The following is a 24,046-nucleotide window of genomic DNA, read 5'->3' on the forward strand; positions in this document are numbered from 1 at the left end:
TAGTAGGAGGAGTAGTGCCCCATCATTGTTATAAGTGGGATGGATAGTATCCCATCATTGATATCCGTGGAAGAAATAGTGCCTCATTGTTGGTGCCAGTGGAAGGAATGGAATAGGGCTTCATATCATTGGAAGGAATAGTGCCCCAAGGACCAGATAAAGGCTAGCAAAGGGCTGCATCCGGCCCTCGGGCCGCAGTTTGGAGACCCCTGCTCTAGACAAATGTTTCTCAACTCCAGCCCTCAAGTACCCCCAACAGGTCATGTTTTCAGGCTTACCATTATTTTGCACAGGTGATTTGATCAGTTTCACTGCCTTGGTAATTACCACAGCCGTTTCATCTGAAGGAAATCCTGAAAACATGACCTGTTGGGGGTACTTGAGGACTGGAGTTGAGAACACTGGTCTGGAGCACTGTTTTTCAACCTTTCTTTCATTCAAGGCACCCTTTAGAATTACGCAAAATTCCAGGACACACCAGTCTGATGGCTCGTTCACACCAGAAGATGCATCCGAGCACACACGCTTTTTTGCACGTACCCACACTTTTTTATTTATTTTATTTTTTTCAAATGAGCTGCTCTATGTGTGCGAAACCTGCAAAAGGGTGTCGGCACAGCACCAAAACACATGGTTCTACAGTACCATGTGGTATAGCAGGCGCAAACGTACACGCATTTGCTAGATGCGTGGGAATGTCATTAAGAATTAATGGCACCCACGCGCACCTGCAAATGGCAGCACGTTTTTGTATGATATGGAAAAACACACAATTTCACGCCTGTTGCCATACTGCACTTGGTGTGAACAAGCCCTAAAATGTACTCGGCAGAGTTCAGTGGTCTGTAGGTTGTAAACCCCCTCCCCCAAGTTTCTCCCTCCTAGCACAAACCCTCCCAAATCCCCCCTACTAGTACCCCCCCCCCCCCCCAATCCACCCTCCTAGCACAACCCCCCACCTGTTCCTAAATCCCCCACCTAGCACAACCTGGTTGAGAAACATGGCTGTAGACCTAAATTAATACTTTAGTATTTGCAGTACAGGGGCAGCTCCATTGCAAACAAAGTGTTTTTCTTTTCCCTTGTTCAGCTTTAATCGGAGCAGGATTCTGTGACAGATGCTAGGCATTATATGGCTCCTTGTTCACACAGGTGATCATATCTCCTGACAGAAGGAAGGCTTCCAGCACTGACTTTGTTTGCATCCCTGAGGCTGGGTTCACACATCGCATGTGATTCACATTGCTGTGCACATCACATTGCTGTGCACATCACATTTGATGTTTGTGCGATGCAAATTCAGCCATACAGTTTGTACGGCTGAAATTGCATTTGCACCAAAATGGTGCAGGACCCTTTTTTGGTCCGCACGGAAATCAGATCACATGGGTGTTCAGACCCATGCGATCCAATTTCACAGTTAGCACTGCGTTCTGCGAGCCGATTTTGGGGGTGTCATTAACTTTTTATATTGACACCCACAGCGCTTCGCAGCAAGCAGTGTGAACTGCTTGCAAATTAGATGCGATCCGGGAACCCGCACTGGAATCGTGGTGGTTCCCGCAACGCACCGGTCACACTTGTGCAACTTGTCATGCGACTTGGGACTGCAAAGTCGCATGGCAAGTCATACCCCATGATTTCCAATGAGTACCATTCATATCTGTGCAACTTCAAAGTAGTCCTTGTATTACTTTGGTCCGACATTGATGCGAGTTGAGGTTCATAGACCTCAAGTTTACACAGGCATTCCCTGAAATCGTTGCACAATCGCGCGACTTTCAAGTCAGGCGGGCCTAAATGTGAAATTGAATACAGAGGCAATGCTTGAAGAATATGAAATTTTGTTAAATGTTTGGTACCTGTTAATTCTTTTATGACCCAGGCCAAAATCAGCAGTATTTTATTAACTTCACAATAACTCCAGAAACTGATTACCGTAATCATTTTTAGCATTTTTTTTTTCTACACCTAATGCTTTTATATGGTTCGCTGTTTTATTGAAAAATAGTTTTTATTCATTTCATTCTAATACTGTAATCTAAAATGTACAGCGTTTTTGAATATGCACTGCAGGTGGCAGTGTTCATCTGCTAGAAGCTAGATGAAGGCCTTCATTTTTCTCAGTAAAGCTTCCTGCTTGCATGTAATTGCCATGTCATGGCTGACAATGATTACCTGATCAGAAATCCCTTCCTTATTCTCTCCTTGGTTTAGTGTGTGTGTGTGTGTATATATAGATACACACATGCACTATCTGATCCCCTGCTGATTTTGTATGTTTGTCCACTGACAAAGAAACAATCAGTCTATAATTTTATTGGTAGGTTTGTTTTAACAGTGCAGCAGAATAACAATAAAAATATCCAGAAAAACGCATTTCAAAAAATAAATTGATTCGGATTTTAATGAGTTGTATAAGTATTTGATCCCTTCACAAAACACAACCCAGTACTTGGTGGCAAAACCCATGTTGGCAATCACAGAGGTCAGACGTTTCTTGTAGTTTGCCACCCAGGTTTGCACACATCTCAGGAGGGATTTTGTCCCACTCCTCTTTGCAGATGCTCTCCAAGTCATTAAGATTTCGAGGCTGATGTTTGGTAACTCGAACCTTCAGCTCCCTCTACATATTTTCAATGGGATTAAGGTATGGAGACTGACTAGGCCACTCCAGGACCTTAATGTGCTTCTTCTTGAGCCACTCCTATGTTGCCTTGGCCGTGTCTTTTAGGTCATTGTCATGCTGGAATACCCATCCACGACAAATTTTTAATGCCCTGGCTGAGGGAAGGAGATTTTCAGCCAAGATTTGGCGGTACATGGCCCTGTCCGTCGTCCTTTGATGCAGTGAAGTTGTCTTGTCCCCTTAGCAGAAAAACACCCCCAAAGCATAATGTTTCCACCTCCATGGTTTACGGTGGGGATGGGGTTTGTGGGGTCATAGGCAGCATTCCTCCTCCTCCATACACAGTGAGCGGAGTTAATGCCAAAGAGCTTGATTTTGATCTCATCTGGCCACAACATTTTCACCCAGTTCTCTTCTGAGTCATTCAGATGTTTATTAGCAAACTTCAGACAAGCCTGTACATTTCTTTCTTAAGCAGGGGGACAGCGCAGGCGCTGCAGAATTTCAGTCCATTACAGCGTAGTGTGTTACCAATTGTTTTCTTGGTGACTATGGTCCCAGCTTCCTTGAGATCATTGACAAGATTCTCCCATGTAGTCCTGGGCTGATTCTCACCATTCTCATGATCATTGAAACTCCACGAGGTGAGATCTTGCATGGAGCCCCAGACCGAGGGAGATTGACAGTTATTTTGAGTTCCTTCCATTTGCAAATAATCGCACCAGCTGTTGTCACCCTCCTCACCAAGCTGCTGGGCGATGGTCTTGTAACCCATTCCGGGGTTGTGTAGGTCTATGATCTTGTCCCTGACATTCTTGGACAGCTCTTTGGTCTTGGCTTTGGTGGAGAGATTGAAATATGATTGATTGCTTCTGTGGACAGGTGTCTTTTTTTTATACAGGTAATAGAGCTGCACGATTCTGGCCAAAATGAGAATCATGATTTTTTGCTTAGAATAAAAGATCACGATTCTCTCTCACGATTCTCGTGACGTAAAATCTTTCACAATATACAAAAAAATTGGGCTAACTTTACTGGTTTAGTTTTTTTATTTGTTTTTTGTTTTTTATTTAATTTAAGTAATTTTTTCAAAAAAAATTGCGTTTAAAATAGTGTGACATAAAATATTGCAACAACCACCATTTTATTCTCTAGGGTCTCTACTAAAAAAATATATATATATATTGTTTGGGGGTTCTAAGTAATTTTCTAGCAAAAAAAAAAAAGATTTTAACTTGAAACCAACAAATGTCAGAAAAAGGTTTAGTGTTTAAGTGGTTAAACTTTCCTCATTTACACAGGAAGTCTATTCCTTTGACAAATTGTTACAATGTTTATACTTAAGTTCCACTGCTAAAGAATGTTATGATTCTTGGCAGACTGCCCAGTTTTTCTCTTTCTTTCTTTTGATGGCTCAAAATCGCAACGGGGAAAATCGCAATAACGATTCTTGATGATTAATCGCGCAGCTCTAATAGGTAACAAGCTGAAATTAGGAGCACTCCCTTTAGGAGAGTGCTCCTAATCTCAGCTCGTTACCTGTATAGAAGACACCTGGGAGCCAGAAATGTTGATAATTTAATAGGGGATCAAATACTTATTTCACTCCATTAAAATGCAAATCAATTTATAACTTTTTTTAAAATGTTTTTCTGGATATTTTTGTTGCCCTTTGAAGGCAAACACTTTTTCCAGATAATCCTTGAATGCCTATATCTAGAAGGTGACTGTGAGGACGAGTACGATCTTACCCCTTAAGAAGTAGGCAAAGGTTGCAGGCCACAGCCCATTCACTGGTTCGAAGTCCAAGAAGAGGTGATTTTCATAAGCTTTGGGCTCCAAACAAAAGCCCACATCCTTCTGTGGTGGCATACATCAACCATCAAGAACATTAATCAAGAAGGGACAATAAGTCATGCTGCTCAGGAAGGAGAGGATCTTCTCTTGGGCAGAACTTCCTGTTCTGGCCTTCTATGCTGTTCACATTCCCAATGGAAAATTGTCAGGTGGATTTTCTCAGCCATCCAAGGGATGAAGGGCCCATTTCAATAGATTCAGCTACTGTCTCCCTTTGTCTTGTTGGGTTTAGTCTTTGTTTCCAAAAGGTTGACTTTTTGGTGCCCTTGGCTTGCAGGGTCTCAGAGTTGGTTGTGCTTTCCTGCAAGGTACCTTTCCTAGTTTTCCACTAGGTTAAGGTGGTTTTGAGGTCTCAAACCTCTTGCCCAGTCACATTTTGACGGTAGTTGTAGCTGTTCGAGGTTCCTCCTTTCTGGGTGAAAGTGCTTCCTGGGCCATTCGGGAATCAAGCCTTCTGTCTTTTTTTTGTTTTGTTTTTTTCCTTCATCTGGGCATTGTCCAGTCACCTGAAAGTGGCAGCATAATCTATGTAGTAGTGATTCCTAACCCCTCTGTGTTTACTGATGTATGCTAAGAAAAGGATTGTACAAGTAAACAAAAAAATTCAAATTCTAGTTTTGGACAGAGGGGATAAGTATTAGAAAACCTGTCCATTTTTTTCCTTGCTGCCTTTGCCCCTGTTAGTGAGACTCACCCCCCCCTATTGAATCTGTTTACCGTTTATCAATGAAAGAAAAAGAAAATCCAACCCAAAACATTTTGAGATGGCACCAGAACAAGAATGGAGGAGGAATATTCCAATAGATACACTAGTTCTGTTGACAACCTTTTGGAGGGATTTTCTCTCACTTCCTGTTTTTAAATATGGGACAAAAAATGGCAAAAAAGCTGTCAGGGATTATAACCCTCAAAAATCTAAAATTACAAATATTTTTTTGGCTTTTTAGGTCTACTTAATTGGTTTGTTTTATTGGATTGTAATTTTATGAATAGCCTGCTCCCTTTACATTTTACATAGGTAAAATAGGTGTGTGTGTTTTTTGTTTTGTTCGTTTATTTAATTTTTAACTTACAATTCTGTGCTGTGCCAGTCCATCTCAGTCCCATTTGTTGGTAATCTGGTCATCTGAGAACCATTTACTTATGACATAGGAGAGTAATTCCCTAACACACTCACTGCTGTCTCTAATACAAAGTTTAATATATATATAAATAGATAAATTAGTAATAGGATTAGTAGTTTGTTTGCATTTCACAGGAAATATAAAAAGGATTGCCATTTCTGGCAATATCAACAGTTATTTTCTGTACTTGCTGAAAATGTTTTCAAAAGTGAAAACAAATACAGCTGCACTATCTGAGGATGGATAAGCTGCAATATATTGCATACACGCCATCCTAACCCAATTAGATGCTGTTCGGATTCTGAATATTTATGGTATATTGAGTTTTCCTTCTAAATTACAGGGGTAATGTGAACCAAATTGCTGCAGGTATGAAATGCTTCACAAACTTGGGCTTTTACATCTAGGCATTTCTATAGGATACACATTTTAAAATCTTTTTGCATTTAAAACATATGAATAAGTCTTGGTTCCCTCTTTGTTCCCAGGAATGGATATTTATGGTTATCTGCTAGCTCGAGAAGGGCGACTGGAGGATGTGGAGAATCTTGGCTGCCGATTATTTAACATATCTGATCAGCATGCAGAGCCATGGGTGGTGTCCGGGTAAGTACAATGTGCATTCTGTGGTCCAGATAAGCATTGTTCAGACGCAACTGCTCTGCTTGAGGCTCTGAAATTTCCTGGTATTACATGAAACCTGTAGATTAAAATACAGCACTTCAAATTGCTGGTTTCTTTTGAGTATTCTTAGCCATGTGGTGATTGTGCATTTCCAGGTGATGATTATATACAAAGGATCCTTGACGTAAAGTAAATGGTTCACACCTGAGCATTGTGGTGCACTACAACGAAAGAGCAATTTGGGTGCCATTCAATTAAATGACGCTGCAAAACACATCAGTGTGTATCACACATTGCGGTGCAACACGTTTTCCTGCGCATTACCACAATGCACAGATGTACATAGCGTCTCAGTGTTTTGACCATACGCCTATGATTTTAGAAAATGTCCCCTCAGCTGTTATTTTAAGAAAAACGAAATCCTCTTTAATCCGCTTCTTTCTGTTGGTAACTGCCCACTCCATAGTGAAGAAGGGTAGGTTAGAGCTGGCAGTCGCAATGGAAATTTTTTTTTGTGTTAAGCGCTCAAACCTCAATTTCAATATTCTACACCATGTTTTACCCTACTAATGTTCTTCAATAAAAAAAAACTGCTTTCGAAATAAATAAATAAAAAGCTTGGGGGCTTTCACACTGGAGCGGTGTGCTGGCAGGATGCTCAAAGTCCTGCAAGCAGCATCTTTGAGGCACTGTAGGAGCATGTATACATCACTCCTAAAGCACCCTTTCCCATTGAAATCAATGGGCAGCGTCGGCAAAGCACAGCTGCTGCCGAGCTTTTAACCCTTTTTTTGCCGTTAGCGGGGGGTTAAGAGCGCCCCGCTAGTGGGCGAAAAGCGCCACAAAAACGCTGCTAAAAATAGCGGCGCTTTACCGCCGACACCCGGCGCTGCTCAGTGTGAAGGTGCCCTAACAGTTGTGTATTCTACTGGTACAAAGCACAACTGCTGGGGACGGCTTCAGATTGAAAATAACTATTGTATCTCAAGCTGCTTTTTTATTTTGTACATTGCCTGGAGGCCCATTTTAATGCTAGCCCAGTTCTGATCAGTTATGATTACTGTCTTTCCTTTGTCTATCTTTCTTCCTTTTATTTTAGGTGTCACAGCTTTTACACTAAGCGACACTCCAGGGCCTTGTATTTGGGTGCAAAAGCAATACAGCTGAACAGTAACAGTGTTCAGGCTCTGTTACTGAAGGGGGCAGCACTGAGGAATATGGGCAGAGTGCAAGAGGCGATCATTCATTTCCGAGAAGCAATCAGACTGGCTCCCTGTCGTTTGGACTGCTGTGAAGGTTTGTGTAGAGCATTGTTTGTTATTTTTGAAGCGTAGAAGGCAGTTTCTGAAACATGAGGGTACCACACATAATATTCAGTGTAATTTCGGCATTCTGCCCCCTTTTTCTGGACTCTCAGACAAGCTTCAGAAATGGTCAGACTGCAGACTTTTTAAAGAGATGGACATGCTACAGGTGTTATTCCAAACTGGAAACTTGCTGAATCATACTCCAGCATAGATTACAATCGGGTATTCAAAGTACCCATTGGCAGTTGGTAGCTGGCATCCTTTCTATAGAGATTTGTCTTGCTGTATGTCAATAAACTATCATCCTCCCTAGAGCAAATAATTGTGTTGTAAATGCATTTACAAGGAAATCTATCCTTTACTAAGTGGTTGTAATGCCCTGTACACACGACCGGTTTTGCCGTCGGAATAAACTCTCAAGGTTTTTTCCGATGGAATTCCGCTAAAGCTGTCTTGCATGCCCACGGTCACACCAAATTCCAACCGTCCAGAACGCGGTGACGTACAACACGTACGACGGGACTAGAAAGCGGAAGTTCAATAGCCAGTAGCCAATAGCTTCCATCTCGTACTTGCTTCAGAGCATGCATCGTTTTTGGTGCGTCGGAACAGCATACAGACGAGCGTTTTTTCCAATGGTAATTTGTTCCATCAGAAAAATATAGAACATGTTCTCTATCTAAGTCCGTCTGAATTTTCAACAGAAAAAGTCCGATGGGGCATACACATGGTCGGAAAATATATTATGAAAAGCTCCCATCAGACTCTTTCTGTCGGAAATTCCTGTACGCAGCATAAAGCTCAGACATGAAATATGAGCAAAACATATCCCTCCCTTGTACTTGTCTCAATTAAGAGCACTAAGTGTCATTTCTGTCTCCTGCCTTGTTGCTATTGGTATGAATCACTTCTGACAATAGAAAAAAGTTGACAGGCAAGAGATCTCCAACTGATTTAACAGCCTCAGCTCTGTTCCTGTGTGCTGTGTGAAGGGGTGTGTCCCTTCAATCAGCTTGTCAGAGCTCTCACTAAGCTCTGCACAGCGTAATTTCAGCTCTCCGCCCCCTTTTTTCTTAGCTCTCAAGCTTTCAAAATTCTGGACTTATGTAGGAGAATTTGTTTCATCTCTGTGTGTCACACTCACTTTACTGGGTATATGTTAGATGTTACAACCACTTTAAGGATTTCATAGGGCACCTTTTAAAGAGGATATGTCTTTGACTTTTCAGTCATTCGGATTAGTGTTAGATGATTTTAGGTAGCCTTTGAAGCCCACACCAACACAGCCATGCAAACAAGTGTTTAAAGCTTCAGTGACAGTGCGTAAGGCTCTAATTTATTCTAATTCAGACTCTGAATGGGAAGAAGGAGAGGAATCCGATGACCCAAATAGAGTAAAGTGCACACTGCTTGTGCGGAGGTTAAAGACCCCAAGTTGCTAATGGCAATCTATGCCACAGAACCAATCCAAGAGGTTGTCACCTCCTAAGTCGGTACAAGAGGCTTGGAAGACACTTTATCTGGGTCTAGACTATAAAGAATATCATTATTAAAGCCTAAGTGCAGCCAAAATTAAAAACCGAAAAATCAGCACAAGGCACATAACTTACAAAACAGCAGGATGTGTCTCTTGTGTTGATGCATTCTCTATTAGGTGAAATCCTCCTCCGTCCATGCTCCCACCCCCCCTTCTCCCCTGTCACAGTAGTCTTTTGGAGTGGTGGGGGTTAAAAGAACTGTGAGGGAGGTTCCAGGCTGTCATCAAGAGTGCCCGACTATGTCTGCTCTTTCTGCCCAGCTGCTTCATTCATAGAAGCCATACTTCAGCTTCTGTGAATGAAGCAAGATCTATGAATGGAGGAGCGCACCTCCATGCATCAGTCAGTCAGTGCTTCCAGGTTCTACAGCTTCTATGAATGAAAGCAGCTCACTATTAGCCCAAGGTTTTATCAGAAATCGTGAACACCCCGCTTAAATGTAAGAAGAGAATTACCAGGGACATCTACCATTTTAAAAGTCTATCAATCTCCTCTACTGGCACACAGGCAACAAGAAGTAAGGTGTTTGCTTCGTTGAATGTGAATGAAAAAAGATGTAGCTGGTAGTACATAGAATCATCCAGAGTAATTAGATGGTCCACAGCTCTGTTCATACTGTTCAAAGGTTCCAGAAATGGGAAGACTGCCTCTAAAATTTCCTTGTCAAAAGAAGTTTATTGAGTATACAATGTTATAAAGATACATAAAGTAAGTTTACAAGGATCTATAAAGTAAGCTCATTGTTTTACAGTAGGGTTTATATAGGTAAATATCATGACATTTCAAATATTAAACATTGGGTTCACGTAAACCTAAATTAAAGATATATATCATTTCCTTAGTTACTTTTGTAGGTATTTAAATGATTTATACCTACTATACATATTGTTTACAAGTAGAGTGTATATAGGTCAAATAAATTCTGATAATGAGCTTTAATCGTAAGGTGGAGAAAAGGAAAGAGAAAGAAGAAAAAGGGTTGAAAAGTAGAGGTATGGTCCACAAGGTTGTCCCGCTCGTCAGTTTATTATTCTTTTTAGTTCTCTTTGAAGCCTTAGAATGGGTGTCTCTGTAAGTCATTTAATCTGTTACCATGGCAACAGGACAGAGTCATTGAAGTTTGACAGGAACTGTTGTTTTATCCAAGGATGCCAAAGTTTTTCAAACTTTGGAATTTGATTTTGATCGATGGCTACCATCTTAGCATGGGACATTGTATTATTCATTCTGTGAATTGTTTCTGCTAGTACCAATGTAGGAGATTTCCATGCCTTGGCCACTGTTTGTTTTGCAGCCGTTATTAGTTGGATCATAAGTTTGAATTGAGAGTGTGTTAAACATTCCGGTTTTAGATTAAGTAAAGTTAAATATGGATCTGGTTGTATTATTTTTTTAAATATTTTAGATGCAATCACGAAGACTTCCTTCCAGAAGGTTTGGATTACTGGGCACGTCCACCATATGTGTAAATATGTGCCTATTTCTGGGCATCCTCGAAAACAAAGAGCTGAGGTATTAGGTGAATATTTTGCCACTCTAGCGGGTACAAGGTACCAGCGAGTTAGGACTTTATAATTTGTCTCCAGTGGTAAGATGTTGGGTGAAGATGACTTAGATGTGAGCCATATGTTAGACCAGTCCGTGTCTTCTAAAGTTCGTCCCAGGTCCTCCTCCCACCTCTGAACGTAAGAGGGTCTATTAAGATTTGCTACTCCATATAATTGATTATAAAGTGATGAAATTGTACCTTTAGCAAATGGATCTTTTGTACAGATTGATTCAAAAATGGATAATTGGGATAATGGTGTATCCCCCTTTAGGAATGGTGTATAGAAATTTTTGATTTGGAGATATCTAAATATCTCAGAGTTTGGTAGATCATATTTTTCTCTAAGCGATGGGAATGAAAGGAATGATTTAGATGCTATGAAGTAATTTAGTGTCTGAATGCCTGATGTTGTCCAAGCTTTAAAAGAATTTGGGTAGATCCATGCCGGATAAAAGGCCGGATTTCTGATAAAAGAAAGGAGAGGATTGTGTGGAGATTGTAACTGATATTTGGTTTTGAGTTTATCCCAGAGAGATAAGAAGTGTTTAGTTATGGGATTATGAATTTTAAAGCGGTCTTTAGGATCAAGCCATAATAAATTTGATATTAATAGAGGGTCATTTTCTGAAGCCTCTATAAATACCCATAATGGGATTTCCTGTTTTGCATGGTATTTGGACAGACTGGCCAAATGTGCTGCTCTGTAGTAGTTAGTAAAATTAGGGTATCCCAGGCCTCCTTTATTTTTGGGAAGATGTAGTGTGTGTATAGGTATACGTGGTTTAGAAGAGCCCCATATAAACGAAGTTGCTCTTTTTTGTACTATTCTCAAAAAATAGGAAGGAATTGGAATAGGGAGGACTCTGAATAGATAAAGCAATTTGGGTAGAATAGTCATTTTGATTGCATTAATCTTCCCTATCCAGGATAAAGGAAGTTGCGACCATTGTTTTATTAGATTTGTGATCTGTCTTAATACAGGAGGATAATTGGTTGAGAATAAGTCAGAATGAGATGCTGTTAAATGAATTCCAAGATATGGGATTGATTTTTCTGCCCATGTGAATGGGAGTGCAGCCCTAGCCGGGATCAATTCCATGTTTGTGAGTGAAATGTTAAGCACTAGGCATTTCTTAGGATTAATCATAAGGCCGGATAGGGCTGCAAATCCATCAAGAGCTGGTATTAAGTTAGGACCAGAGACCTGTGGTGATGATAGAAAAAGTAATATATCGTTTGCAAATATACATAATTTGTGTGTAATACCTCCTACTTCAATGCCAGTTATAGTTTGGTTTGTTCTGATGTATTGGGCCATGGATTCGAGAATAAGGGCAAATAATAAGGGAGATAATGGGCAACCCTGTCGGGTACCTCTTTCGATATTAAAGGCTTCAGATTTGTATCCAGCATATTTTATATAGGCTTTGGGTTTATTATATAATGCTTTGATCCATGTTAAAAAGTGGGGTCCAAAACCCCATTTTTGTAATGAATATTGCATATATTGCCAGGATACTGTGTCAAATGCCCTCTTAATATCGAGAGATAGAAAACATAAAGGAATTTTCCGTTTTTTAGCAATATGTGCCAATAACACTGCCCTGCGTATATTATCGCCTGCCTGTCTATTTGGCATGAAGCCTACTTGATCTCTATGTATTAATTTTCCTATAATGCTATTGAGGCGTTTTGCTATTATTTTTGCTAATAATTTAATATCGAGGTTTAACAAAGAGATAGGCCGATAATTCACACAGGAAGTATCATCAGAAAGGGGTTTTGGGATCATACAAACAATTGCCATTAGTGTTTCTTGCCGAAAAGAATGTCCATCTAGAAGTTTGTTAAAAGTTTCAGTGAGAATGGGAGAGAGTATTTCTGAGAATGTTTTATAGTATAAAGCCGAGTAGCCGTCTGGGCCTGGTCTTTTGTTGAGTTTTAGGTCTTTTATGGCGTTAGCAACTTCATCTATAGTTATAGGCTCATGCAAACTGCTTTTTTGATTCTGAGATAACTCAGGTAAGGTTATTTTTGAGAAGAAGGATTCAGCCTCTGTAGGATTAAATTCATTGTTTGTCTTGTATAAAGTTGCAAGATGTGAGTGAAATTTATGGACTATTTTAACTGGATTACAAGTGTAAACATTTTTTGATAATTTCAAACGTATTGGTTTGAAAGATTTGTTAGTTGAATTTAATGCCCGAGCCAAATATGTACCTGGTTTGTTTGTATTCATGTAGAAATTGTGTTTGGAGCGTTTGAGGGATTTATCAACTGACTCAGTGAGAAATAGATCGTATTCCAATCTAGATTTTTCCAGATGAGATTTTGTACTCTGAGATGGATTATCTTGAAATGATATGTAGGCTGCATTAAAATTGAGTTCTAGTTTTTTTGCTAGATTTTTGCGTTCCCGTTTAAATAGTGCCATTTGTCTTTGTATTGTACCACGCAAGACAGGCTTATGAGCTTCCCACAGTGTTATTGGGGAGATGTCTGTTGTATTATTAATTGATATGTATTCCTTTAAAGCTTGTTCAATGGCCATCTGATGTAGTGGGTGTTTGAGCATTATGTCCGGTAAGTACCACGTTGGGTCATGCGCTTTTGGTATGGCTGAGGCTATAGTAGTGTATACTGCATTATGGTCAGACCACGGAATCGGAATTATATCTGATGCAATATTTTCTGGTATCATTCCTATTGTTAGAAAAATATGATCTATTCTGGTGAAGGTTTGATGAGGGTGCGAGAAATAAGTGAATTTCTTTTTCATTGGGTTACTTTCTCTCCATGAATCTACCAGATTGTATTTGGAAAGAAGTTGAGAAAAAGGTAATCTAGAGGTTATTTTGGATGGTGTAAAAGGTGATTTATCTAGAAATGGGAGGAGGACCTGGTTCGAATCCCCACACATTATCACTGTTCCTATTTTGTGTGTATTAATCACTTGTAATATATGTGAGAGGAATGGTGTAGGTTGTTTGTTAGGAGCGTAGTAGGAAATCACCGTGATTGCTGTATCCATTATATAACCCATGAGTATCAGGTATCTACCTTCTGGGTCTTTCATTTCTGATGATAAGGTGAATGGTGTGGATCGGTGAAATGCAATTAGAGTTCCCCTTTGCTTGGTACAGGCAGAAGCCGTGTAAATTTGTTGATTAAAAAGGAGAAATATATTTTGGAGTAGAATCTTTGGTGAAGTGTGTTTCTTGGAGGCATACTATGTGAGCCTTCTTGTTATGGAAAGTACGGAAGGCTTTGGTCCTTTTTTGAGGGACATTTATTCCCTGAACATTCAGGGAAAGTATATTCAGTGGTGCCATGGCAATAGATCAAATAGTTTTGACTTTTTGTTATGCAGAGCTGACTGCGCAGATCAACCTGTGTGGACTGAAGAGATGAATAGATAGAAAAGAAACCAGTGAATTCTGGAGTAAAGAGTAAACAAAAAACATATGAGATTAGATGATACATTGTATAAATTATTTTTTGCAAGTAATCACAATTTACCCGTGAAAGAGAATAAATATCTCTCTCAGGGGAATAAGTGCCTTCGTCACACTCCCACATAAAATGGTTGGGAGAATGAGGAGGGCTAATGGGGGTACACGGATCTTCCGCTTACAGGAGAGAAGTGCTATGTCAAAAGACATCAAAATGATGTTTCATTAATTGGAGTGCAGAATATAGTTTTTGTTGAAATTATTTATTCCAGGGTGGTTGTATATGGTTAGTCTTGCCCTAGGCTAAATAATTCAGTTAGAAAGGTACTGTTAATAACTTTGGTATTGATGAAGATAGTTTGAATTATTTTGGGATTTTAACCCTTTTAGAGTAAACAATTACATATTTTATTCATATGTAACTGTTTAGATATGTTAACTCATAAAATTGAGGTTGTATTGCTTCAGATTAGAATAAACAAAAACATAATTCTAGGAACTAGTTAGGTAATAATATATTTGTTTTAAGAAAAGAAAGAAAAAGCTTCCATTACTTCTGGATTATTGAACATATTTGTCCTAAAAAGTAATAAATCGATTGTTATTACCTGATAATATATAACTGAACAAGAATTTCCTTATTTCACTTATATATTCTAAGGCTATATGAATCAGAAGTAATAAGAAATATAACTGGAATGTAACATGATCCCACACAGTGTGTGACTATCAGAATGCAGTTACATTCAGTTATAAATATAGGTTTTTTATAGAGAAACCATCTCTTAGTATAATAAATTAAGAGATATCAGGAATTAGGATGTCAGTCCATTGAATCTTCTTGGTCCATGGATGATGTGGCATAACGGCCTCTTTTGTGAGAATGATGATTCCCATTTTGTTCTGAAATTTTCTGGGTGCTGCCTGAAGGTGAAGATGATGCCATTCTTCTGCGTGTGGGAGTGTTGCTGCTTGTGGGTTCTGTCAGATTTAATTTTAAAAGGGTTTGTTGTAGTTCATCTGCTGATCTGCTTCTGTAAATTGTACCTTGGTAGTTAAATCTGACTGAAAATGGGAAGCCCCATTGATACATAATGTTGTGGCGTTGCAGTTCCATTAGTTGGGGTTTCATGGATCGTCTTTTAGTAATAGTAAGTTGGGATAGGTCAGCAAAAATTTGATAATTGTGTCCTTGAAAATTAAGTTCCTTTTTTTCTCTTGCAGCAATTAGTATTTGTTCTTTCGTTCTGTAATAATGAAATTTTGTGATTATATCACATGGGGGTCCGTCTTTCTTTTTGGCTGTGAGGGCTCTGTGTACTCTGTCCAGTTCTAAACGTTCAATAGGGATATCTGGCTTTAGTTCTTGTAATAGAGCAGTAATAGTAGATTGCAGGTCTGTCACAGTTTCAGGTATTCCCCTTATGCGCAAGTTTGAACGTCTGGCTCTATTTTCGTAATCTTCGAGCTTAGTTTGAAGTATTAAATTCTCTTTTTTTAATTGTCCCAATTCTGTTATATTTTCTTGGGTTGTAATTTCAATTTCATCCATTTTTATTTCTAAGGCTGCGGTGCGGTTTCCCAGCTCTCTTATTTCTTTGGTTAGGCTTTTTGTTATTTGGTCTGAGGTTTGTTTTAAAGCCTTATGAAGCATCTTTTCAAATTGTAATAATATTACTGGGGATACTGAGGAGACTTGTGGAGAAGTTTGTGAGAGGATTTGTTCTGTATCTGACTCAAATGGAGAGTCTTGCTGTGACATTTTCTGTCTGTGAGAGCGCCCTGATGCTGTATCTTGTGAGGTGACTGGAGCTGCTTTAGCTGCAGTGAGTGCCTGTGAGCTCTTTGTGAGGTGATTTTTATTTCTGCCACGGTTTCCTCCCAGTACCATATTTCCTGCCCAAACTTTCACAGTTTGTTCCCTGGGGCAAAAAGGTTCAAATGGATACCTTTTGAGCCTGCAGGCTCCGCTTTGTCCTTCTCTTCTCTCCTCAGCGGTGTGGAGCTCTAACAATGCATGTCTGCTCCGCTAGGCTCCGCCTCCTGCCCCCTTCGCCTCTAAAATTTCAACTGAAAGATAGATCCAGTTTACTGATAGTGCTAGAGTTCAATGGAGCATAAATGTAGTGAAATTGCCACACTTGTAGTTCACCTTTTACTTCCTGCAGCCGCATAATGGTAGCTTTGTACTTCTGCATGGCCCTTGGGCTGGGGAAGAGTCTGCAGGGGACTCTGAAGAGCACCTACAACGACTTGATTGTGGTTGCAATGCTTTTTGTAAAATGTGCTTGGTCACTTTAAATTTAGACTTCGCCCTAAAATACCTGCGGTTTCCAGTCAAGATTATAGCACAATCCACCCTCTCTTTAAACTTCCTGAGCTGAGAGGTCTGGTGCCACCAATGAACAGATTTTCCACCTGGTCTAGCTCTAATATCTTTATCAGACATTACAGGATTGTCTTGTCAAGGCAATGTGTGGGTGTATGTAGGAAAAATTGGGTACACAGAGTACAGAAACACACCTTGAAGATTTTGTTTTTTGTCTTACAGGATCTGGTTGCACTGTAATGGGGAAATTATACTTTTCTGTAATTATTATATTTAAAGTGTATGTCGACCTTTTCACAAAAAAATTAAAAGGTGAACAAACACCATGCCCCCGCCCCCCTCTTGGTCCTTGCTGCACTTACTTCTGTGGGTGGTTAGCTGTTGGTGCCTACACAGCCAGTAAAGCAGTCTGAATTTGAAACCCTACTCTTCTTCCCCTTTCTGTAGGGCTTCAGAGGGATTCCAATTGGTCAAAGTAGCCACGTGCTTGCGCTAACCAATCAAAATCACTCTGATCTGTCCCAGAAGCCCTAAAGACAGAAAGGGAAGAAGAGCGGGGATTTCAAACACCCAGATTGCTCTACCGGCTGCGTGGGCACTGACGGCTCATCCCCCCCTTTTTTTTTTCTGAAAAGGTGAACTAAACCTTTTAACCTGTTTGATTTGGCACAACTGCCTGGAATTTGGTGTGTTTTGCAGTGTGTATATTTAAATTTTAATGCAAAATCCTATTCTTCTGATCCTGAGAATTTCTACATTTTCCCTTCCCTGTGATTTGCTGAACTTTTATCGATTCAGGCAAATGGTGGATTCCATGGGGAAGGCAGGCTCATTGGCCCAGGAGTCCTGTAATTGAAAATAGAGCTAAATGCCCTATCATTCTTTGATCAGTCCCATGCACTGCATTAAGAAAGAATGCATATCCATCAACCATACCCTCCAACCTTCAGATCCATATTTGATGGCAGCTGCAGTGAAGTGTAGCAGCAGGGAGCATGGTGAAGGGGAGTAGAAGTGGTTTGAGGGTGGGTTTCCCCTCCTTTCTCAGCTCAGATGTTTCAAATTTCCAGCTGGAGGCAGTCTGCCAAGCTCATTACTAACAGGAAACCTGTTGTATAGTATGATATTCCTCATCACCTTTGTCAGAAATACATTTGGTTCTGTGCCTTTTAGTTATGTTACTGAACATTAATATTTGCTAACGTAATCTGATGACGACGGTTTAGTTCTTTATTCGCAGATGTCACTGGCTCAGGTATAGTTTAGGAGTTCTGAGTGGGAGCCATTAGACTGAGAGGATTGCTGCTCTTATTGAAAGCTTGCCAGTTCGTCCCTTTAATTCATATGCGCCAGTAGCTACATAGATTCTCTGGCTGATTAAAGTGAGTGAATGTAATTATCCACAGAACCTGTATAACATCAGTATTGGTTGGCAGTGCTGTCTCGGTGTATAACTGTGCTTGGGGACTTTCGATGCCTTAACTGTTCTGTATGCACAGAAAGTGTACAGTGATTGCTTAGTAATGGCTGCACACTTCTTTTCTGCCTCACTGAGTAGTACCGTATAATTTGTTCAAGTTCTCCGAAGCATGGATTCTAATACCAGCAACTGGCATGTCTGCCCAAATCCATCTGCATGAATTTTCTCTTTGTAAACGCATCCTTTTTTTTTTCTCTCTCTTTTCTTTCATAGGTCTCATTGAATGTTATCTGGCATCCAACAGTGTGCGGGAAGCTATGGTCATGGCCAACAATGTCTATAAAACCTTGGGAGCAAATGCCCAGACACTGACTCTGCTGGCAACAGTATGTTTGGAAGATCCGGTAACTCAGGAAAAGGCCAAAACCCTCCTGGACAAAGCTCTCTTACAAAGGCCAGATTATATCAAGGCTGTGGTGAAAAAAGCAGAGCTGCTTAGTAAGTCATTCTTTTCCCATCCCTAATCATGAGCAGAATGTTTGATCACATCGGACACCATGCTGGATTGTGTCCATCGTATTGATATGGGGGTGAAATGTTATTTCAGTCAATACATCTGCCTTGGTGCAGCCCTGTGATGTAAATCAGCTCACAGTAACATTTTGTTGTAAAATTCCTTGTTTTGGAACCTCTGCATTTATATTCATAACCTACCATGAATGAGGTTATTCTATAGTAGGTGAGGTTAAAAAAAGACACAAGGCCATCAAGTCCAACCTATGTGTGTGATTATATGTCAGTATTACATTGTATATCCCTGTATGTAGCGGTCGTTCAGGTGCTTATCTAATAGTTTTTTGAAACTATCAGTGCCCCCCGCTGAGACCACCGCATGTGGAAGGGAATTCCACATCCTTGCCGCTCTTACAGTAAAGAACCCTCTACGCAGTTTAAGGTTAAACCTCTTTTCTTTCTCGGACATCATGGGACACAGAGCCACAGTAATAACTGATGGGTTATGTAGGTACCATTAGGTATTGGACACTGGTCACACCCTAAGCAGGAAGTTCAACCCCCTATATAATCCCTCCCCTTCCAGGGATACCTCAGTTTTTACGCCAGTGTCTTAGGTGTTGGACGTGTAAAGATGTCCTGTGCTGAAGCTCCAAAGGGAATATCCTGATATCCTATACTGGGGCAAGCCAGGCAAACCGGATCCATTCAAAGTGTCCTTTCATGGCCTAATTGATGGTACCCGGGCCTCGTGTCCGAAGAAACAAGGTTTTACCTATAACGCTTCTCTTTTTAGAGAGCTGGACCCCGCAGATCAGAAAATGGCTTTAAATCTCCTAATTTCTGGCTGGGTGCTTTACAGGGCCAGAATTACAGGATCCCCCTATTCGTAGGGGGCCCCAGTCTGACGTTTTTTTTAAACGGAGCCCACCGTGAGAGGGGAAGATTGGGTCTGTGTATACAGAACCCTGTGGCTGGATAAGGTAAGAGGAGATTGTACAGAATTTTTGAATTCTAGTAGGTTTTCTCCTTTAAGGTAAATACACGCTATGCCTATTGTGACCACCGGGGGCTGCCAAGAGCACATACCTTCTCATGCTGATCTGTCTCAGCGTTCGACGCTGCACAGCTCATCCGACCGGCTACAGGTAGGATGGAATGGGGGCATTTCTCCTCAGGAATGTTCCCCCCAGGCCGGGGGGCGGCTACAGATGGGCTGTAAGGCGGTTTTAAACCGCACTGTCACCGCCAGGCCGCCATTGCTCATGCAGGCCTGATCACTGCCGGCCTCCTCCTTCTTCCTTCACCCCCAGCCTGCCTCCAGACTTGTCCCGGAAGGGTCGGCTAGCGCGGGAAGCGCTCGTTTTTCGAAAACGAAAGGGGGGGGGCGTAGCGTCAGCACAGCGTCAGCGTGCTCAGACGCTCACAGTGCCAGAAGCATGGCTATTTAAAGCACACTTTACAGGTGCTCTGAGCCTTGGAGGGACACAGAGCTGACGGTCGCATGTAAGGTGGGACGCAGGCATTCTCCTAGGCTGCATTTACTAAGGGAACACCAGACTGGGCATTTGGTAGCAGGGCTTTGCCGGACTACATCGCTCAGCAGTCAGTGTTCATTTTGGATACCTCACACCTTTGTTGCTTTGCACTATGGGTACAAGAGGTTCAAGTACCCCCAGAACCAGAGACACTAGGGGATCTCGTTCAGGTTCTGAGGACCCCCTGTCTGCTACATCCTCCCCCCCCTGAGGGGCCAGGGATGGCTGGTCAGGGAGAGCCGTTGGGGTCTGGGGCTGTACCGGCTTCTTGCACTTCAGCCCCTGTATACATTACACAAGAGGTTTTTTCCTCAACCATTACTGGGTTAGAGGAAAGATTAATGGCCGTGATTACTTCTTCACTCAGTGTTAAGAAACGTACTAGGCCTTCCTCTGTTTCCCAAGACCCTCAGGTAGAGGAGCTCTGGGATAAAGGAGACGAATCCCTTTCAGAGGATCGGGATGGGACGGATGATTCCTCTTCAGAGGAATCAGGTGGAGAGGGACCCTCTTCGGCTTCCCAAGAGGAGAAGGTCTTAGTACAGATCCTTACTGGATTGGTCCGCTCCACATTTAAGTTGCCCGTACCTGAATCTGTTAAGGAACCCTTTTCTTCTTTGGGGTCGCTGAAACCCTCTCAAACAGCATCTGCTTTTCCTGTTCATAATTTACTTGAAAAGCTCCTTTATTCTGAGTGGGATCACCCAGATAAGCGATTTCTTCCGCCAAAAAAGTTTTCAACACTTTATCCTATGGAAGAAAAATTTTATTAAGATGTGGGGAATGCTGGCCATTGATGCGGCCATTTCCTCTGTAAACAGTAGTCTGACTTGTCCTGTAGACAACGCTCAGATGCTCAGGGATCCTGTGGATAAAAGGATGGAATCCTTATTAAAGGATGTTTTTTCCTTAGCAGGATCAGTGGCTCAACCTGCAGTAGCAGTGATTGGAGTCTGTCAATACTTAACAGACCATGTTAAGCAGGTCATCAAAGTTTTACCTGAACAGCAGGCCCAGGGGTTCGCTAACCTTCCAGCGGCCTTATGTTATGTTGTTGACGCCATCAGAGATTCTATCATGCAAACCTCTCGTCTTTCACTCGAGTTGGTACATATGCGTAGAATCTTATGGTTGAAAAATTGGTCAGCCGAAGCACCATGTAAGAGGCTGTTGGCTGGGTTTCCTTTTCGTGGTGCAAGGTTGTTTGGAGAAGACTTGGATAACTATATCAAAAGAATCTCTTGTGGGAAAAGCACTCTCTTACCTGTTAAGAAGAAGAGTAAGCGTCCTTCTTTCAAACGGACTCTTTCCCCAGCGCCAGGGGCTTCAGCCTCCAGGCAGTCACGACGGCCTCCTCCGTCTGGGGCAAGAAACAAGAGTCAACCCCAGGGACAAAAGAAGTCCTGGGGGAAGAAGTCTTCCAGACAAGACACTAAGGCCTCTTCATGAAGGGGCGCCCCCGCTCGCTCGAGTGGGGGGAAGACTGCTACAGTTCTCAAAGCTCTGGCAGGAGGACTTCCAGAACAGATGGGTAATCTCCACGGTAACCTTAGGGTACAAGCTGGAGTTCCAAGAATTTCCCTCGCCTCGTTTCCTCAGATCAAGTGTCCCCAGAGACCCAGAGAAGAAGCAGTCGCTCCTTCTAGCGTTAGAGCGACTTTTGTCGCAAGAGGTCATTATGGTGGTTCCCACAAGGGATCAAGGATTGGGCTTCTATTCCAACCTTTTTACGGTCCAAAAGCCAAAGGGGGATGTCAGACCCATTCTGGATTTAAGAGATCTGAATCGATTCTTAAGGATACAGTCCTTCCACATGGAATCGATTTGGACAGTAGTCTCCATCCTGCAGGGAAGAGAATTTTTGGTATAGATAGACATCAGAGATGCATACCTACATGTGCCCATTTTTCCTGCTCATCAGAAGTTTCTACGCTTCGAGATAGGAGGGCGGCATTTCCAGTTTGTGGATCTGCCTTTTGGGATAGCCATTGCACCTCGAGTGTTCACAAAGATCTTGGCTCCTCCTCTGGCCAGATTAAGGGCTCAGGGTATAACTGTCATAGCATACCTAGATGACCTGCTCTTGATAGACCGGTCGGTAGCTTCCTTGAAAGGAACTTGAGGACCACGGTCAAATATCTGGAACATCTAGGTTGGATCCTCAACCTAGAAAAATCTTTCCTAAAACCAGTAAGAAGACTGGAGTATTTGTGTCTGATCGTAGATACAAGCCAGGAGAAAGTATTTCTTCCTCAGGCAAAGATCACTGGTTTAAGGGAGCTGATTCTGACAGTCAGGACCAAGAAGGGTCCTTCTGTCCGGCTTTGTATGAGGCTGCTGGGGAAGATGGTGTCTTCATTCGAAGCAGTTCCCTATGCTCAGTTCCATTCAAGACTACTGCAACACAGTATTCTGTCGGCCTGGAACAAGAAGGTTCAGGCATTAGACTTTCCGATGCACCTGTCGCATGCAGTGTGTCAGAGCCTCAATTGGTGGCTCATACCCAAAAACCTGCAGAAGGGGAAATCCTTTCTACCGGTTACCTGGACGGTGGTAACAACAGATGCCAGTCTGTCAGGTTGGGGAGCAGTTCTGGGACAGTCTGCGATCCAGGTCCAAGACCGAGAGGACCTTACCCATCAACATTTTGGAGATCCGGGTGGTATATCTAGCCCTAAAGGCCTGGACTATCAGGCTACAGGGTTGCCCGGTCAGGATCCAATCCGACAATGCCACAGCAGTGGCTTATGTCAATCATCAGGGAGGCACCCGGAGCCGGGCTGCTCAAAAGTAGGTGAACCAGATCTTAGTCTGGGCAGAGATGCATGTGCCATGCATATCGACAGTTTTCATTCCAGGGATAGAGAACTGGCAGGCAGACTATCTAAGTCACCAGCAGTTACTCCCAGGGGAATGGTCCCTGCATCCCGACATCTTTCGGGCCATATGCCAAATATGGGGGGTTCCAGATGTAGATCTCTTTGCATCTCGATTCAACAAAAAGACAGATTTGTGGCAAGGACAAGGGATCCTCTTGCATACGGGACAGATGCGTTGGTGATTCCGTGGCATCGGTTCTCACTGATTTATGTATTCCCGCCTATTCTGCTACTGCCACGACTCCTTCGCAGGATCAGGCAGGAAAGGAGGTCAGTACTTCTGGTGGCCCCCGCTTGGCCCAGAAGGACTTGGTATGCAGAAATAGTAAGGATGACGGTGGGTTCCCCGTGGACCCTACCGGTATGCCCGGACCTGTTATCTCAAGGTCAAGTGTTCCATCCTGCCTTACAAACGCTAAATTTGACAGTTTGGCTATTGAGACCCACTATCTGAAGAGTCGTGGGCTTTCAGGTCCTGTGATATCTACCTTGATCAATGCAAGGAAGCCAGCTTCCAGAATGATTTATCATAGAGTCTGGAAAGCTTATATATCCTGGTGTGAATCCAGGGGTTGGCATCCCAGAAAATATGTGATAGGTAGAATTCTTGATTTTCTACAATTAGGATTAGAGATGAAGCTGGCCTTGAGTACCATCAAGGGCCCGGTCTCGGCCTTATCAGTATTGTTTCAACGGCCACTTGCTTCGCATTCTTTGGTCCGAAACTTTATACAGAGGGTGATGCATCTTAATCCTCCAGTTAAGGCGCCCCTAAACCCCTGGGACTTGAACTTGGTTCTGTCAGTGTTACAGAAACAGCCTTTTGAACCAATACGTCAGATTCCTTTGATCTTACTGACAAGGAAACTAATTTTTCTGGTAGCCATCTCTTCTGCTAGAAGAGTATCGGAATTAGCAGCTCTTTCTTGTAAAGAGCCTTATTTGATTGTGCACAAGGATAGAGTGGTACTGCGCCCTCATCCTAGTTTTTTACCGAAGGTGGTTTCAGATTTTCATCTAAACCAAGACATTGTTCTGCCTTCCTTTTTTCCAGATCCCTGTTCTCCAGAAGAAAGGTCACTACATTCTTTGGATTTAGTAAGCGCAGTCAAGACCTATCTGGAAGCAACTGCTCAGATTCGCAAAACGGATGTTTTGTTCGTGCTGCCAGAGGGTCCCAATAGAGGACAGGCAGCATCAAAAGCTACCATTTCTAAATGGATTCGACAATTGATTTCTCAAGCTTACTGTTTGAAACAGAGGATTCCTCCGTTTGAGATCAAGGCA

At 41.9% G+C, this 24,046-nt stretch overlaps 1 protein-coding gene across 1 annotated transcript in view; it reads left to right on the forward strand.

The window, feature by feature from the left end:
• The window catches only part of ANAPC7 (anaphase promoting complex subunit 7), a 133,786-nt gene that overhangs the window by 88,391 nt on the left and 21,349 nt on the right, over positions 1 to 24,046 (forward strand). The window contains exons 7-9 of the mRNA XM_073626432.1: positions 6,099 to 6,216; positions 7,334 to 7,530; positions 18,103 to 18,327. Of these exons, the coding sequence (XP_073482533.1) occupies positions 6,099 to 6,216; positions 7,334 to 7,530; positions 18,103 to 18,327 (540 nt within the window). The remainder of the gene's footprint in view (positions 1 to 6,098; positions 6,217 to 7,333; positions 7,531 to 18,102; positions 18,328 to 24,046) is intronic.

Source organism: Aquarana catesbeiana, linkage group LG01 (assembly GCF_042186555.1).
Source record: "Aquarana catesbeiana isolate 2022-GZ linkage group LG01, ASM4218655v1, whole genome shotgun sequence".
Taxonomy (NCBI): domain Eukaryota; kingdom Metazoa; phylum Chordata; class Amphibia; order Anura; family Ranidae; genus Aquarana; species Aquarana catesbeiana.